The following is an 18315-nucleotide window of genomic DNA, read 5'->3' on the forward strand; positions in this document are numbered from 1 at the left end:
ACACCTCTTTGCAGCCCTTAGCTTCTTGGAAAAATTCTGTAGCAAACAGAAGGACTTGTCCCAGGGAGACCTATCCGGTGTCATTTCCTTTAGGTTACCAGTTTATTTAAATTCTAGGATTGCCCTTGATGCTTTCTTAAATTGGGCTTATTTCTCATCCCCCCCTCCCTTTCCAACAATAAAATAAATAGCTAAGAAGGTCTCTAAGTAATCGGAAGTTAACATCCCAATTAACTTTCCCATCCCCCACCCCTTTCCCTCCCTAAACCTGGCCAGAAATGAAGAGTAAACATTCACATTACAACAGGTATTTTGTAAAGTGGGCTTTGCCCGCTCGCCCACCAAGCAATACAGATTCAAGTTCACTGTTTACATTTTACCGGGCGCTTTGTAAACAATACAAGGTTACTTTTAGTTTTGTTTTGCTTGCTTTGAGGACCAGCGTCCCCTTCCCAGTTTGGCAGCTTGTCCCCTAACTCCCAGCTCCTGGAGCCTCTGGCACAACACAAAACCCAAAACAAAAACAATTCTGAAGCCGGGGAGGCAGGCCGGCTACTCCGGATGGGCGGAGGCGAGCCGGGGAAGAAGAGAAGTGGTCTCTTTTTCTCGGAAGATTTCCAGGACGTGAACGGCGAGATCCGGCCCTCCGTTGGAGGCTGCAGCCGCAGGGGAGATCTGCCCCGGCAACCCTCGGAGACGGCTTCTCCGGGCTCGGAACTAACTCCGCGGAGGCGGAGCCCGGCCAGTGCCCGCGGAGGGAAGACGCGCTCCTGTCTGCGAAGGTGGGAGGCCGCGTTTCTCCTGCCTCTTAAATGGGAGGGTTTTCGGGGCCCCCGGGGGTGCGACGGCTTGGCTCAGGTGCCCCTGCCTTCCCCTCTGGTGGGGGTGAAGACAGCTCCCACGTGCCTCCAGGCCCAGCTGCAAGTTTGTGTTTTGTCTCCTGGGTCCGAAACTAAGTTCTCATAGGGGAGAGATAGTTGGCCAAAGATGAAACTGACAGGTGCAGGTGGCGGTCCCAGGTCGGGGCCGGCAGGGCTGGGAGCCGGGGAAGGCGAGGGAGCCAGCGGGGAGGAGACCAGAGGGGGCGCCCGCCGCGGGTCAGTGCACCGCCACGGAGTGCAGGGCGGAGGCCGGGCTGGTGAGCGTCTCGCTGGGGGTGGCGGGGCTGCTTTGGCTGGTGGCGGTCTGCGAGGACGTGGGGCTGAGCGAGGGAGGCGAGTTCGAGAGCAGAGTGGGGATGGGCGCGGGCAGCGCGGGCAGCGCGGGCACCGCGGCCGGAGTGGGCTTGATGGGCACGGGGATGGCGGGCAGCGTCTGGCCCGCCGCGTGGCACAGCGGCTTCAGCGGCACGCCGTAGGCGCTGTAGTCGCCGCTGGCCATGGAGATGGGGGTGGCGGAATCGATCATGCCCGCGGAGCCGTACACGTGTGGCCAGCCGGGGCTCAGCGAGCTGCCCATGGTAGTCAACTGGTTGGGAAGCGGGTAGGCGGCGGGCACCGGCTGCATGGCGGAGAAGGCCAGCCCGCCGGGCATCTTGTACTCGCGCGCGATGATGTTCTCGATGGCGAAGGGGTGCTTGAAGCCCGAGGGCTGCGCCACGCCGCCCAGGTTGTAGGCGGCGGCGGGCATCTGCGGCAGGTGCGTGCCGGAGGCGGCCAGCGCGCTCAGGCGCAGCTTGGCCTGCTGCTGCAGGTACTGCGCCGCGTCGGCCGGCTTGCTGGGCGCCAGGTGGTCCGACTTGAGCACCTTGAAGCGCTTGCGGCGCCGCAGGAAGCTGCCGTTCTCAAACATGTCCCCGCAGCTGGGGTGCAGCGCCCAGAAGCTGCCCTTGCCCGGCTGGTCGGGCCGCCGAGGGATCTTGATGAAGCAGTCGTTGAAGGAGAGGTTGTGGCGCAGGCTGTTCTGCCAGCGCTGCGTGTTCTCCCGGTAGTAGGGGAAGCGGTCCATGATGAACTTGTAGATCTCGCTCAACGGCAGCATCTTCTCGGGCGAGCTCTGGATGGCCATGGCGGTCAGTGAGATGTACGAGTAGGGCGGCTTCTGGTCGCTGTACGTGTTGCGGCCGGGCCGAGGCATTTTCCTGTTTGCCCCCTTCTGGCTCTGAGTCCGCGCGGGCCGGCGGCTTCCCGGACCTAAGAAGCGGGAAAGAGAAGGGGAGGGGGCGCGGATGCACAGACACCGCGAGGTCAGCCAGGTCGAGTACTGACTTCGGGTGTGGAGCGCGGAGTCTGCGGCGCTGGGTCAGCCCGCTGCCCCGCTTCAGCCAGCAACTTTGCGTGCAGAGTGGGGCGCGGCCGGGGTGGGGGTGGGGGCGAGCGGCGCGGGAATAGCACGGAAATAAGCCAGACCGGGGCAGGGATGCAACCGAGAGCGGCTCACCTTAAAGTTGCTCCAAGTTGAGCGTGCGCATCCAGGACGGCGCTGCTGCGCGCCACGCACCCTCCCAGCCCGCAGCCGGGGCGCAGTCTCCGGTCTCGGCTGGGATCCGCAACTCAGCCCCGCAGCGCCCGGCGCCACCTGGTCCGCAACCCTTGTGGCGGTGCGCGGCCAAGCTCGGCTGCGGAGTCCTGGCGCGGAAGATGGCAGCGGCGGCCTCGGGGCTCCGGAGGGCGCTGCTGTGGGTTCCGCAGCTCCGCTGAGCTAGGTGGCTGCCTCCATGTCCTCTCTCGAACCATCTGATAGTTTTAAGCGGTGACAGGAGCAGAAAAGACCCCTGTAGCGGCGCTTCATTAATGTGCCACTTCTTAGCTATCATATGACAATCGCCTTGGGAGGAGGAGGAGGAAGAGGAGGGGGAGCGGGGGCTGCAGAGGGAGGAGACTGAGCGAGAGGGGAAAGCTTGGCCAGCTCCGGTTTCTTTCACACCTATTTACATGGCTCCCTTGGCCAATAGGAATCACTTTCAGCTCGAGCCTGGGCGAGGGGGAAGAGCCGCGACCGCCGGCTGGGAGCGGGACGCACCGGCCAGGGTGCGCGGTGTGAAGGTATGAGGAGGCGGCGGCGCGGAGCAGGGATTCAGGCCACCGCTCACGTTCGCAGACCGAGCCGCTGCGCAGATGATGTTTGAGGTGGAAATTGCTTGGCTCGGGTATTCTGTTTACTCCGCATTGTATCGGGTTTGTATTGTTAGCTAACTTCAGGCACGGCTTTCCCCTGAAGCTGACCCTTTTCCTGCGCTGGGCATTTCCTCGGGCTGGCTGTATGGATTATTATAATGAAAATACACCCCTCTCACCAGTCCTCCAAGAGGCAGGTCGAAGTTTGATTTGACCTTCCTAGGCTGACGCCTTAGCTTTAGTACAGTGGGTGTGTAGCTTTAAGCGATGGGTTTTTAAAATACATAGTCGTGCAGCTCTACGACGGCCCATTTTGAACCTAACTGTATTTGCCAAATTTTTAAAATTAAAATAGTGTATCTGGGCAAATAGGCTATGTCTTCACTTAAAAAAGTTCCCCAGGAATTTGATTAGACACAGGATAAAGGCTCTCGGGGCAGACGGTGTGCAGACCCGGGGAGGGCCTGAGTTTCTTTGACACACTTTTGTTACCAGATGAACTGCAAGGGCTCTTGCTTTCTCCAGGTGGTTTGAAATTTTAGTAGTTAGGCGTTGCCCGAAAGTTTGCATTTTGCAGCCAGAACTTTCTCCCTCTCCACCCCCCCCTTTTTTTTGCATAAAGAGAACATGTTTAGGGTTCAGAGAGCCCAGAAAAAGTTGCCTGCGGCCCCATTGAAATAGTAATACCTTCTAGACCTGCAGAGACCAGCGAGGTGAACTTTTTTTTGAGAGAGGAGAGTGTGGGATGTGCCTCGGGTCACCCTGCTTGGTGCGAGGTGGCAGGCTCCCTTCTATTTGGATTTGTCTCGGGAAGTTCAACGAGTTATTTACTTTATTATTATTATTATTATCATCATCATCACTATTATTGTTATCGTCATCGTTATCGTTGTCGTCGTCATCATCATCAGATTACTGTGAAATAGTGAGTCGACCCCACCTGCTTGCCCGCAGTCTGAGTAGACCAGGAGTTCCCACTGGTTTCTGTACATTCTTCCACCTCCATGGTTTTTAAAAGAAATTTCTTTTACCGTATTGTTAAAAACTCAATACTTCTAACCCACAACGAGTCATCTTCAATCCGGAAATGTGGAGCTTTTTTTTTTCTTTTTTCTTTTCTTTTAAAGAGGAGGAGGTGGTGCTGATGGTGGGTGTGGTAGGAGAGTTCTGGGTGTGAAGTGGGAAGTGTTGACACTTTTAATGATATTAGAACATTATCAGTGGAGCTATTTGGGGTTAGCGCGCGCGCGCGCGTACACACACACACACACACACACACACACACCTCCATTAACCACAGTTTCAGAGTTGGTCAATAACTCACCAAAACGTAACTTAAACACGATGAATTTAGGAGATTAAACAATTTCATTAATATTGAAATGGCTCTCGTGTCTGGGCTGCCTCGCTTGAGATGCAAGCGCACGTTTTTCAATATTAACAGAAGTGCTTGAAGAAAAGAATGTCACCTTCTTAATTCGGAAAAAAATAACCAGGAGGAGGGGGTGCGGGAGGGATGCGGACCTGTCTCGGGGGCACAACTCGTGAAGGGCAGATAAACCCTCCACTGCTAACCCAGCTGGACCCGGTGGCACCTCTGCGGACCTTTGGTCGGAGGCAGCGGTGTTCCAGAGCCGTGTGCGCCTCAGCATTTTGGAGGTTACTTGGTACGGTCCATTTGGGCTTGGATGTCCAACAGTGAGAGAAGCTGGGGAGCCCACGAGCCTGAGTGATCCCTGGCAACTAATAGTAGGAGAGCTTGTGTTTCCTAGGCGGAAAGGCGTTGGTCTACAGCTTTCCTGCTCCAGAAGGCATCTAGTCTCGGAGGTACAAAACAGGGAGTGCTCCTGATAAGGAGAAGAACTGGCATCGAAGTCCACAAGGATTTTTAGGATGCTGTTAAAAAATATGTGCATACTGACACGTAGAATATGTAAAAATATTGAGTGGTTGGATTTGGGATATGGAACGATGAGGGTGAAAGATCTCTGCTCCCCCCCCATGACAGGAAGATTTTCTCTACAGTGTGTGTGTGTGTGTGTGTGTGTGCGCGCGCGCGCGCGCGCGTGCGCGCAGTAAAGATGGGGGATGGGGAGAGAGAAATGTTTTCTTGTTTTAACAATTGGCACTTTGTTGCCTTGCAAAGGGCCTTTGTATGGTTGTCGAAATCATTGCTTGGAGTAAATAGAAGATTGACAAAATTCTAAGAGTGGAAAAGTTTGGGTTTAAAAAAGAAAGCCAAGTTGGAATAAATCTTTGTCCATCTCCCCGGGAAAGTTGTCACCACCACGTTTGGAACATGCAAGGATACAAGTAGGAACTTATGCCTAAGGAATCTTCTAAGTATGGCTAGGGTGAGGATGGGACGTGAGGCTTACTGCCTATGCCCAGCGTTAATTAAGGAAATCAAACCTAATAGCACAAGTTTGCCTGGGGTGGGGCGACAAGTCGTGAGATCCACATTTAAACCGTGTCCTTCGCTACAACATTGTGTCTTGGTTGCTTGTACAGGAGATCAACAAAGCCCAGGCGAAGGGGGAGGAGGGTTTGCATGCTATTTACAGCGTTTTAAGACTGCTATTATAAAGAAGAGGGGGGAAGGAGCACTTTACAGAATTCTTGAAAAGTGCATCGAAGTCTATTGTACAGAACCCAAAACAAACAGAAGCTTTGGGGAGGAGGCACATCCGACCCGGAGGCTTAGGGAGTTGTTGGGAAAACTGTATAAAATACACATAAGTCAATTATACCCATGTGCAAACCAAATGGAAATCTCTTTGGCGAAATAGCCATTCATCGCCTTCGCGGAGCCCACCACAGACCACCTTTCTGCTTGGAGAGTTCGCAATAGCCTCTTTTCCCACAAGCTGGACCACACACGGCTACAGATTTCGTAATAATTTATGCTAATTTCCCTCCATAAATCCACAATTCGCTTCAGTGGCACTCGGGCTGGTGAGGGAGTAAAAATGAGACAGAGAGGTGACAAATACAATATTGATTTTGATTCCTTCTGTTGTCAAGCAGGTGTGTGTGTGTGTGTGCGCGCGCGTGAACGGTGGGGCTGGCGTTTGGGGGCGGGGGCTCTAGAAGAGGAAAACCGTCCCGAGCCCGGCCGGCCCCTCCATCCACACTCCAGAAAGTAATGCGCCCTGGTTTGTTAATATTTACCAAACACCGACCAGCTGGTGTGGAGGGAAAGTACCCAGCAGCTTCCGAAGGTTTCCTAGGCGCCAAGAACAATATCCGCCTTCCCCACTTGGAAAGTGAACTCCACGCTGCCTGAAGCCTTTTCGCTAAGCCTTCCTTTACTGGCTTCTCCTCCTCCTTTCTCCCTAAAGCCCATCCCTCCCTCTCCTGGAGTCTCTCTCCTCTCCTCCCCGTCCGAGTCTCCGCTCCCTCTTCTCCTTCTTCCCCCTTTCCTATTGCGCCCTTGTTCCTCATTCTCTTCGCTTCACTTTCCCCCGCTCCCCACCCCTCCGCTTCATTCCCTCTTCTCTACCGAACGGGCTGTGAAATCTGTGGGGAGGGTGGAGGACGGCGGAGGGCGAAGGCTGGCGCTGCGCCGATGTCAGGTCTGCGGGTCCCCTCCGCCCGCCCCACCTGGCCAGGCCGCCTCCGCGTTTGCCCGAGTTTTCCGCTCCCTGTGGGAACCCGCGCTGACGCGCACCGCGCCGCTTTGTCCCATCAGTCATTCTTCGCCAAATCTGCATTTGGGTGGCGTGAAACGACTTAGCTTTCCTTTCAAAAGGATTTTGTTCTCGGGGTATTCGTCACTAAAACTCCCTCAGCCTGTCAAGCAGTCAGTTTTAAAAAATTGTCGTTCTGATGATTCTGAGGTGGTTTGTCCTCGGAATCTGTGCACCTTCCGCCACCAGCACCCCAGCCTGGCACAGCCTCGCTCGAACGTGCTGGGTCTGGGGACCAGAGGGAACCTGCTCAGTGAGTTTTGACCCGGGGCCAACGGATCCATGGTCTTTAGGTTTAGGGTTCATGGGCCCCAGAGACCTGCACCCAGTTGGGCACCGCGTCAGGGTAAAACCTCACAGACCACGATTCTCCCACGACTGCCGTGGCGTTGGAGGCCGACCTGCCCGGCCACTGCAACGGACGCTGGCAGGAAGTCAAACTGCCCCAGGAAGGGAGTGAGGGGAGGGGCCCCACTCTGGGCTCTGTGACAAGCGCCACTGTCAGTGAAAGGGCTCTGCTCCCTCCCTCCTCCACCTCTTCTGGAGTGCTCCCCCACCCCCTCACACACACCAGGCCCTGGAAGGAGCACACCTATTTTCCCAACTAGTTAAGAACGGATGACTGCCAGGGAACTTGGGAGCCATGTTTTGCATTGGTTGGTAACTAGGCTAACTGGAATTTGGACCTTAACTCTTTACAGGGACGTTGAAAGGAACTTTTGATGAAGAGTCTATTGCCTGAAGTCAGCACTCTGTCTGGGTCCAATCTTGCTGGGTTCTAAAGCGAGGCAAGAATCTACCTCCTGCTTCCTCTCCCCTCCCATCTATACTGAGGGGAAGGTCAGATTCAGGGGTCTTCCCCCCTCATCCTGCCCTTAACCCCTGTTACCTGGTAAGGCCTGGTAAGGCTTCTGGCTGTGGCATCCGAAGCTAAAATCTGGATTTTCCTTGGGGTTAGGAGAAAAGGAGTGGCAACACCCCACACCTTTCAGAAGTTATTTCCTAAACAGCTGCTGCAATTTGGAGAGTAAGGAAGGCTCAGTTTCCCTCCACCTCAAGCACAAAACAAACAGCCAGTGTTAAGAGCTAGGTCCCACTAGCCCTCCATCCCCAAGAAGTGCCACCCCCCACCCAGAGTGAGCAGGCGATTTCCATGCCTGTGAAAACAGCTCCTGCCCTGGTGACCACAATGCCCTCTCTTTAGAATCAGTTTGCTAAATACCATTTGCTCTTTGCTTGCTGGGGTTTGTTCTGAGATTTCAAGGCTTTAAAGCCTTCGTTTCCAAATCCCATCTCTCCTTTGCACAGATGATTGCATAGCTTTAAGTTGAGCATTAGCAAACCTGCAAATATATTTGTCTGTAAAGTTATTTGCAGAAGGTTGGTGGAAGGATTTTTGTTGCTGCTAAACCCCTCCCCATAAGTTTTGCTCTGCACTGTGTGAAATAGAAGCAGCAATTCAAATCTATTATTATTATTGGAGGAAATATTGCTAAAGCCACCTTGGTATTGAAGGGATTAACTTGCTTTTCTCCCAGCCCCTAACTCTGGGGTTAAGACAGCAGTAGATCAACTGTATAATGTGTGCACTGTTCGCTCATTTGTACAAGCAGAACAAAGGTTGGACTAAGCCAAATTGCATTGCACTTGTGAACCGAGTCCCGATGTGAAGTATCTTTTACAGCGGGGGGAATGAGAACAATTTCGTGTATGTCTAAAAGGGAATAACAAAGCCACTTTCTCGAGCATCTCAAAGTGAAGTAGCGAGGCGTGACATTCCCAGGGTGAGGAGGGACAAAAGCAGGGTCAGGGGGATGAAAAAGAGAATCAAACAGCCACTTTCACATGTCTGCCCTCAACTGCTGCACCTCTCCATAATAGGAAACAAATGTTGTAAAAGGGGGGATTGCTTCCATTCATTCAAAATAGCAAATGATAGCTAAACAACATTGTCAAAACTGAATCAACTTCTGTGCAGTACCACCCAGAAAAAGGTATTGTGTTTTGTTTAATAGCGGGGTGGAGCAAGGGGTCTTTCTTTTTTTTTTTTTAAAGGGAGGAGGGGGAGAAAAATCACCCTATACTTTTCATATTAATTTCCTTCGTCAGGAATTACTTGTTTTGCTCAGATTTTAGGCAATAAGTATCAATACCTCTGGCTAGGCACCCACTCTTATAATGTCTTGGTGGGGTTTGGGGAAAGCAGAAACAGGAAGGCAGGTTTTAGCTTTATAATGTGTTTGAAAGCTTCCAATAAGTGGGGGGAAAAGTGTTTTAACCTCCTTTGAATGTGTTATACAGAAAAAAAAAAGAATGATTGCAATAAAATATTCAGGTAAATCCTGTGCAGTAGGCTAAATGCACCTTGCTCATAAATTTGAATAAAATCGATTCTGGGGGTGGGAGGACTGCAGATATCTGGAATGGAGAACATCTGCAGCCATAATATTTGTTGCTGCATTCTCCCGTCTTAATTTGTTTGGAACCGGCTAACCTGGAGGTCTCCAGCGTTAAAAGCCCGCGCTTCTGCTTTGTTTGTTTAGGCTGACAAGGAGGAGAGCTTAACCCGGTGGACGTATACAGTATGTGTTTTCTTAATGGCAGAAACGAGTTTCGCTGAAGACCGCAACAGCCTTTAGATATAATATAATCCGCCGTGTTTCTGGGAAGGTTAAAACTATTTGATTTCCTCTCTCTTTCTCGGTGTCCTCTCTCTCTCTCTCTCTCTCTCTCTCTCTCTTTCTTTCTGTTTGGGCTTTTTGTTTTTTGTCTCCATGCGCCCCCCGCTGAGCTGCCACCCACAAAGCGGGTTTGGAAAAGAAAGGAAGAAAAGAAAGCAAGCGGCTGATCCTCACTGGCCTCCCCAGCTGAGAAGGGCGAGGAGGCGGGGCCTGGCGGGGCTTCCGCGCCGCCCTGTGCGCGCCTCTGCCGGGCAGCGAAGTCTCCCCACTCAGGCGGGGCTCACCTGTGACAAGGCTTCGCTGCGCCTGTCACCCCTCGGAGTGTGGACCCCACGCGGGGTGCCCCACGCGCGCCCTAGTCCTCCGCACCGTTCCTGCTTTGAGGGGCTCAGTTTACTCACTTTTGTTAGGTCACTGTCTACAGACAGTTTTAGAGGGAAACCAGATTGCGCTAGGGCTCACCGCTGCCCCAGAAATAGATCCACCGCCTTCTGCGTTCCTCTAGTTCTCTCTCCTTCCCTCTCTTCTTCCTCTCATCCCTACTTTCTCAAACTCTGGTTTCAATTTCTGCAGCAGTATGAACACCAGATTTTAGGTCCTTTTGCAAAAAAAAACTAGCTGCCCTCCCAGCAATGCAGAATGTTGGGATGGGCTGTGCATTTCCTTATGCACCCCGCCAGCCCACCATGAAGGAAAGAAAGGAAAAGAAGAAAGGGAGGGAGGGAGGGAGGGAGGGAGGAAGGAAGGAAGGAAGGAAGGAAGGAAGGAAGGAAGGGAGGGAGGGAGGAAGGGAGGAAGGGATGAAAGAAGGAGAGGAAAGGAGGATAATAAAAACCTCAAACACCCCCACCTTCCACCCCACCACTCGCCCACCTCAGCGCGTAGGGGTAGAACCCAAGACAAGTCGGTGGCTCCCAAGACTGGGATAAATCACGAACTCCCCGCTCATAGCCTCCGTGCAGTTTTAGGAGACTGGTACCTACTGTGGCTGACAGCCTTCACCGTCCTCCTTAGGGAAGGTGGTGCTTCCCCAACACCAGCAACCCTAGTAAGCAACCCCTCACTTCTCCTTCATTTATTTTATTTAACATTTTTATTAGGTTAAGACTTTGGGAAATATGTATATACAAATTTATATATGTAAAATAAAGATTTAACCTGTGCTGCCATTTTCCCCTTAAAGTGTTTTCTTTCTCTCTTTCGGGTCAATCCGGGACCACGAAGCAGTCATTCCAAAAGGCCGGTCCAGCAGGTGCGTTGCTTTGGAGTGATAACACTTGCCTGTGGCGGCCACAGCGATTTGATTGGAGGAGCTGACGGCTTCCCTAACTAAGGTAGGCTGCCTGGTCTTTCCGCGCCAGCAGCAACGAGCACCTCTCACCCCTCACGTCACCCTCACCACACCCCCCAGCAGGTTGGGTTCCTAGTCTTTAACCCGCGCTTCCGAATACCCTAAATTGGGGAGGTTATTGCTTTTTGCGTTCCGTCCGTTCCATCCTTTTCCCACCTCCTTTCCTTTAATTGAAAAAAAGAAAGCTAACACAAACAGGGTAAAATAAATGAACCATACAGAGGCAGTCCGATATTCCTTCTTCCATGCCTTTTACCCCTTTACAAAAAGACAGAGGGAGCCTCGGACCTTCTAGGTTTCCCCCAGATGTCGGCCATTATTAGCAACTTCGATTTTCCTTCGGGTCCGGATCCTCACGACCTGTTGATGACTCGGAGTAGCTTAGCGGCGCGGAGCTCTGCTTCGAAGTTGGTTATGTAAACTGCTTGTGTATTTCACATTATCATCGTGCTGTCTGGAGGCAATGTAGATTTTCTAAAGATCTAATGAATAAACAACCAGCAACTGCTGGCGGTGTAATTTACATTGTTAATGCCTACATGTGTATAATAAATATGCATTTGTATGTCTTCAAATAAACTCTTTTTAGTTTCTAACCTGTGGTGATTTTTTTTTTTTTTTTAAAGAAGGAAGGGGTGGGGGCAACCTCGTCTTCCCAAAGAACGAGAGTTTATTTCACTTCGTGGTTCTGGTGAAAATGGCTCTGCCGTGGAGCCCAGATGTAGGGTCTGCAGGCTGACTGTCCCTCCCGCCCGCCCACTAAAGCGTGACTGGACGAGCCCCCGCACGGACTCGCCAAAAAAGGGAGAAGACGCCCGGGAACTTAGGGGCGCGGTTTTTTTGGGGGGTGGCACGGAGCTTCTTGTGAGATTGGGAGCCAGGAGAGACTGAAAAGCATCCGCAGGATCCGGACGCTCTCGCCCCCGAGCTATCTCCTTCCCCCAAAGAAAAGTGCCGCAACTTTCAGATCGCAGCTTGGGTTGGGAGAGTGTGGGCTGCGGTGGCTTCGACAACCTCTGGGAAAAGTTACCGGGGAGGATTTCTCGACAGACGGCGTTTCCCCACGCGCCTAGGTAGGCAGCATTTCGGACCAGCCTGGGGCGCCGCAGAGAGAGGACGCCGGCCCGGGATCGGAATCCTAGACGCGGCCCCAGCAGCCACTTCCTCCGGTGGGGCGGCCTCGCGGAGGGCCTCAGAAACATCGACGCTCCCTGGAGAAACGGCCTCCGGTGCCGCGGGGTTTGGATCCAGAATAGCTGCTGTTTTCAGAAGCCGAACGCCCTCCTTGCAAGTCCCAATCCGTTTATTTTAGGCCCAGTGTCGACGTTTGATATCTCTCCCTTCCAACCAACCAGGTGCCACTTTCCTAGCGTGCTGGAAGGCAAATGTCTCATCTTTTCCCCGTCCTGGATCTGGAATACATTATTTTAATTAAGTCTATGGCGATTTACTTTCCTCTGAGATCTATTCCACGGTGCAATTAGGAACGTATTGGTGCTAGCTCATATGAATATTCAGGAGCATGTCAATTAATTAGCAGACAGAGGAATCTCATTATGGTGCTCAAAACCCTTTTAGTGTTAAGCAGAATTAAGGGGGTATTTGGCAATGCGCTGGATTAGTGACTATTTTACTGTGCACTCATTTAACTTCATTATCATAGCACTTACACTACTCTCTGATTTTATTAATTAAATTGCTCATTAATTTATCTAAAAAGGATGAAAGTTTTAATGTGCCACCCAATAAGTTGGAGAGTAAACTTTCGCCGGCTTGGTCTTTGCTCCGGGCCAAAGAGCATTGGAGGCGGCTTGCACAGCCGCAGATGGAGGCGGAGGCGCGTTCTCCGCCTCCTCCAACTGCAGCTTCCGGGAGCTCAGCGCCCCGGCTCCCCGCGCTCGGAGCACAGTGGCGTCTGGGAAGAAGGGCCGCCACCGCAGCTCAAACCTTCTGCTTTTTGCCTCCCAGTACCAGCCTGGAAGTAAGTCGTCTTTCAGGACTCAAAAAAATTGTAAGCCTCTCATACTTTCTCGGGAATGAAATTGGGCGTGGAACGATTTGTCCGGGGACTGGGAAGTGTCCTGGGCAGTATCATCTGCGAGCCTAGGCGCCTTGCCTCCAGATCCTAAGGTTCACTGTTTCCCAAAGGCGTGCGCAAAAGGCACTTGGAGGGGGAGGGGTCAGCATCTGCAACGCCCCCTAACGGTCTGCTGAGCGCAGCACCTACGACCCCGGCCACTTGAGGCATCTGCGGGAGCATCAAGTCCTACCCAGACCAGGGCCACCCCTCAGGCGTCATCCAGGTTTGTGCCCACGTGCCGCGCACGTCCACATGAACCTCCCCCTCCCTATCCCGAAAGGTTAGAAAGACAAATATTAAAATTACTTGCACAAAGGGAACTGCTAAAGAGATCCCAAATTAATATGCATGTAAAATTAATTAGTTGCATTACGTGACATCAAAATAAGTACCTGGGAAACAGAACACCTTCTGGGCATTAGGAACATATGCTGGAATTAGAGTTAATTGACTAATTACATAAATTAGGCATTAATTTTGCAACACATCAACTATAAAAGATATCTCAATTAATTGTGCATAAATTACCAGGTGAAACCGGGCAGCGGTCTGTCTGGCCAGGATCTGGGTTCTCCGACCTCTCTGCTCTTTAGAGCCCGAAAGCTAGGCGGCAGCAGGCGCTTAGGTCACTAAGGGCTGGCAGACAAAGACCAAGGTCTGCGCAGGAGTCCCCGCCTGAGCAGGCTGACAACCTGGGACAATTGGTAAAAGGAAGGAAACTCCCCTATTCATTAAAATCAATTATGTGCAGATAGATTGATCAGCTTTTGCCTGACAGGAACGAAGCAGACACCTTTACTAATGCTAACCTCCATTCCCCTTATCTACCTTAGCTGGTTCTGTAGCGATTGGGGCCGGGGGTGTCATCCTGGACCTCAGTTTCCCTTGGGGAGGAGATTAATCTTTCTGGATTTGATGTCAGCTCTGGACCACTTTCCACTGACCTGGACTCAGGCCCGGTGGTGCTGGATGCCTGGCAACTCTTGATGATCTACATCGTGGTGAACTTGCCAGCATTCCTCACCAAGTCAAGGGAGTGATGCCAAGTGATTTGAGTCTCATTGGTTTTGAAGTGGTTATCAGTTAACCCTGGGGATGTAAAATCTACCTGAATAACTCATGCATTCTCCCAGAGGACAGGTTTGTCAGAGCCTCCAGCTCCAACCCCTCCCATAGCATACATGATTTTTTTTTAACTTTCTTATGGATGAAAGAACAATAAGTATAGCATATGTGTTTAGTTTAATGGGGGGGGCTCCCTTCTCCAAGGTGACCACTCTAATTCTCCCTCACCAAATCACCGGATATAAATTTGCTTCCCTTTTAAAAGAGTTTATTGTTGGCAAAATATTAATGGTCTTGGCAGCGACTTTCCCCTGTGTTCTCTACACATTATAAGTGAAAGAGAAAAGCATGCCAAAGTAAAAGTGTTATTTGGGCTGTGGACAAAGTTGTGCCACTTCCAAACCCAATTGAAATCTCAATAAAACTCATATGCATTCCTCACATAAATTACTATCAATTGCAACATAGTTTGATGTTGTTGATCTAGTGCAGCAATTTTCAACTGGTGTGCCAAGGCAGGCACACTGGTGTGCCGCAAGAATTTTTAAAGCATGCAATACTGACTATTTAATCAGGGACATGGTCCTCTTTTCCCTTAGGTAGTCAAATAAAAAAAAAAATGACAACAGCCAACACAATAGCTGTCTGGTGTGAATAAATCAAAATTATACCTATTATTTTTGGCAGATCAGCAAAATTTGTTTGGTGTGCCACCGAATTTTAGTAATTAGTTTATGTGTACCATGAGATGGAAAGGATGATAATTACTGCTCTAGTGGAATGCTGCTAATGGAGGGACAGATTTCTCAGCAACTTCTGGAGCTGTCATCATGTGCCTGGTGGTTTGTAAAAGTATCTGAAGTCACAGACCTGTGTCCCCCACCACCAGCATTCCCAACTTGTAATTATGTCTTCTTTTTTCTAAACACAAACACAGAGAATGAAAAGAAATCCTGAGAAACACTCTATTGTCTGATTATATACATCTTCATCAAGGTGCCTTGATGACATTTGTTAGAATATCATCCTGACTGCTGATGGACTAAAGAAACTGATGAATTCCTGAGTTGACGGAGACAAACATTCATTTTGATGTAGAGGCTTCCTGTAGTAGCCAGATGCTAAAGGTACTTGAGGGAGATGTTGACAAGTGGATAATTGTCAGCAGGACTAAAACAGACACTTTGTTTACAGTTGAGCATGATTAATTGAGTAAATAAAACGGCACTTTATAAAATCACCATCCCAGTTCAAAAAGTCTGTATGTCTCTAAGACTAAAAGAAATGGTCTTATTGTACAAGGTCTAGTTTTGCCAGACTCTTGAAGCAGCAGCTGGCAGCAGTGTGAATCAGAAATAGATATGCTTTATTGCTTACCAGCTAATCTGCTTTAAAAATAGATAATTTTTTGGCCAAATTTACAGAGCTGGATTAGAAACATTTTCCTCCTAATTAGCTGAGTTTTAAATTTCTCTTATTAAAAGATTATTCTTTTACTTTTCCTTTAAAATGTGAAACTTACTCAACTGGAAATAGTTTTCAAAATGAGCCAGATATAATAAACCCAAACTGATGCCATTAAATGCCATTGTGATTCTTCAATTTGCAATAGAGTACTTCTATTCCCTGTGGCTCTAAAGAAATTGCAGAGGCCAGACTCTAGTAAACATCCAGCATAATAAATTTTAATGAGACAAGAAAAAATGTCTTTCTTTCAAAGTATAATGTGAGTTGTATACAAAAAATTTTTTGTTTTGTTTTTGGCTTTGGTCCTGCTAGACCACAGGTGACCAGGCCAGCACCTTCCTACTAACTTTTACTAATCATGTTTGTATAGATTAATGCTGCAGACATACTGATCAATTCCCTTGGATAGATACCTTGGATTGATTGATTTATAGCAGTCGATAATAAATGAACAGTTTTCATATTGTAATAGAATGCCCGGTGAAGTTCAGAACAATGAGTTTAAGGCACTTAGAAATAATTTTGGATTGCTGACATTCAATCAAATTCAGTACTGTTGGCCAATTGTAAGCATGGATAGGGATACAGAACTAGGCAAGTAAGATGCAGATCAGGACTTGGTTTGAGCCACTAGGAAAGAGCTTTCCCTTAAGACTTCTTGCAGTTAAAGACAGCCTCTAGGAGCTTCTGAGATAAAAGCAAAAGCAGACTTTATGGAATGGAAGGAGAAAAAGAGGGAGGGAAAAGAAAGGGGGAGATAAAAGAAGGGGGAAAAGGAAGAAATGGAAGCCTCTCTTCCAGTGAGCCACAGACTTTATCTGAACCAATACTTTGTATTTTCCCTAGAACTTGTTTGAGCTAATTTATGAAGAAGTCATGGCTAATACACTTTTCGTATTGTCCTGAGACCCAGAGGAGTTTTCATGTTGAAAACCTTGCCTATTCCCTGCATTTTTCCTCTCCAGGAGCAGCAACTCAAATTGACCCTGTATTTATAAAGAGCCAATTGGGTAGCTCTTGGGCTTTGTGTCCCAAGGGTTTCCTTTCCTGGTGGGCACTATATATTGGCTTGCTGATTGCACACTTTTGGAGGATACTTATCCAGGCTTCTAGAGACTGCTAGTTTTAGGATGAGGAGCTAAAGTGTGGCTCCATCAGTGTGGCCCTTAAACCTTTAAGAAATCTTAAAAGTCAGGCAGCCTGTCTCCCCTCTCTTCTTTTCCCTTCCTTCCCTTCCTTCCTTCTTTTCCTTCCTTCCTTCCTTCCTTCCTTCCTTCCTTCCTTCCTTCCTTCCTTCCTTCCTTCCTTCCTTCCTTCCTCCCTCCCTCCCTCCCTCCCTCCCTCCCTCCCTCCCTCCCTCCTCCATCCTTTCCTCCATCCCTTCCCTCCTTCCTTACCTCCTTCCTTCATTTTCTTTCTCCCTCCTTCTTTTTCTTCCTTCCATAGTATTTTTGAGGACTAAATCAGTCCTAGGCCATTAAATAGCAATACTGGACTCTAACAAGTTTATTTCAGGAGTTTGAATGTCAATTGATTAAAGAAAACACATACTCAAGAACAGGCACCAAAATCTCAGATTGGAGTTCCTCCATATTGGAAGCTCTTCATGATTTCTGTCTTTTAAAACTTTATTTTCTCATTTGACCCTCAAAATAGCCCATAGCAAATTTAGTCTATGAGTAAAAATGGCTATGAGTAAGCTGGCAGTTCTGAAAGTATAGTTTTGGGGCTCTAGAGTTAACTTTATATGGGTTCCATGAGGTTTTAAATGGTCTTCATAATAACACTAAGGCATTATTTACCTTATCCACTCCTATTCTGTCACTAGTATACAGTGAAATGTCCAAAAGCATTATGACGTGATATTTTTAAATACATTGAATACAGAAACACACATGAGAATCCAGTTGTTTTCTATTAAGCTAGACATTAAAGATTTGTAAAAATAGATAAAACAATGGTACTCTTCTAATTAATATTTCATTTTAGAAAATATAGTTATTTTTCATAAAATGAGTTATTAATGTTAACATTTAATGAATGGATTTATTATTATTTTAAATGAATAAATAAATATTTTAATTTTCTTCTCAGTTTTAATTTCTAATACTACAGTGAATATCTATAGATTTGACTCCAATAAACAAAAGCTTTTGAGGTAGGCTCTGCCATCATCCTTGTTTTAGAGATAAGGAAGCAAAAGTTGGGAAAGAGTTTGGGTAACTCCTAGGTTTCACAGACAGTGGGTTGGCAGCTCAAGGCTCTCTGCTTCCAGGACTTGATATTTGACTTAATTTTATAGTTGAAATTGAATTGTTTCTATTCATAGTTGGAAATGCTGAGACCCAGAGAGATTATGTGATTTACCTAAGCCATTGGTTCTCAAAGTGTGCGCTGGGCGCACTAGTGCACCCTAGATTTCCAGGTGCGCCCTATGGTATTCCAGAGGAATGTGTGCCTGTTGGGGACCAAAAAACCAACAAGGTTTTTGAAGTTTAGATTTTTGGAGGACAGAGGTGTGGGGAATTGGCTGTAAGGTGACAGTCTGCCCAACCCCCCACCTCACTTGCCTGATTAGGTTGCAAAAGGCTGTTAAGCTGTGGTGCTGGATTGTTTATACTACCCCCCATGTTCCCTGGAAAGACTGGAGGCAAGTTTCTTCTTTCCTTTGTTTGGTGTAAAATTAAGATGATATGTATGGTGGGGGTTTTCTGTACTTGGTAAAATTCTTGGGTTGCCTTGAAAACATGATCAAAGATCTCATTGATTTGCTAATATTCCACTTTGCCCTATAAATAAAGCAAGATGCGGTTTTGGGGCACACTTTTTTCTTGCCAGCAGCAATTACAGGGCCATCCCGACCCTGACCCTGTACTTTCTTAAATCCATGTATTTTCTTAATTCCGCACCATTCCCACTTGGGACT

At 48.9% G+C, this 18315-nt stretch overlaps 1 protein-coding gene across 1 annotated transcript; it reads right to left on the minus strand.

The window, feature by feature from the left end:
• Positions 1-1098: 1098 nt before the first annotated feature.
• Positions 1099-2076, minus strand: FOXB1 (forkhead box B1). The gene has a single exon (XM_066277707.1). It carries the CDS (start codon positions 2074-2076, stop codon positions 1099-1101), a length of 978 nt encoding a protein of 325 aa, XP_066133804.1.
• Positions 2077-18315: the final 16239 nt, after the last annotated feature.

Source organism: Saccopteryx bilineata, chromosome 4 (assembly GCF_036850765.1).
Source record: "Saccopteryx bilineata isolate mSacBil1 chromosome 4, mSacBil1_pri_phased_curated, whole genome shotgun sequence".
Classification (NCBI taxonomy): Eukaryota; Metazoa; Chordata; class Mammalia; order Chiroptera; family Emballonuridae; genus Saccopteryx; species Saccopteryx bilineata.

What these genes read in the sequence shown, in the direction of transcription:
- FOXB1 (XM_066277707.1), bottom strand. Translation starts at nt 2,076, where the DNA reads ATGCCTCGGCCCGGCCGCAACACGTACAGCGACCAGAAGCCGCCCTAC.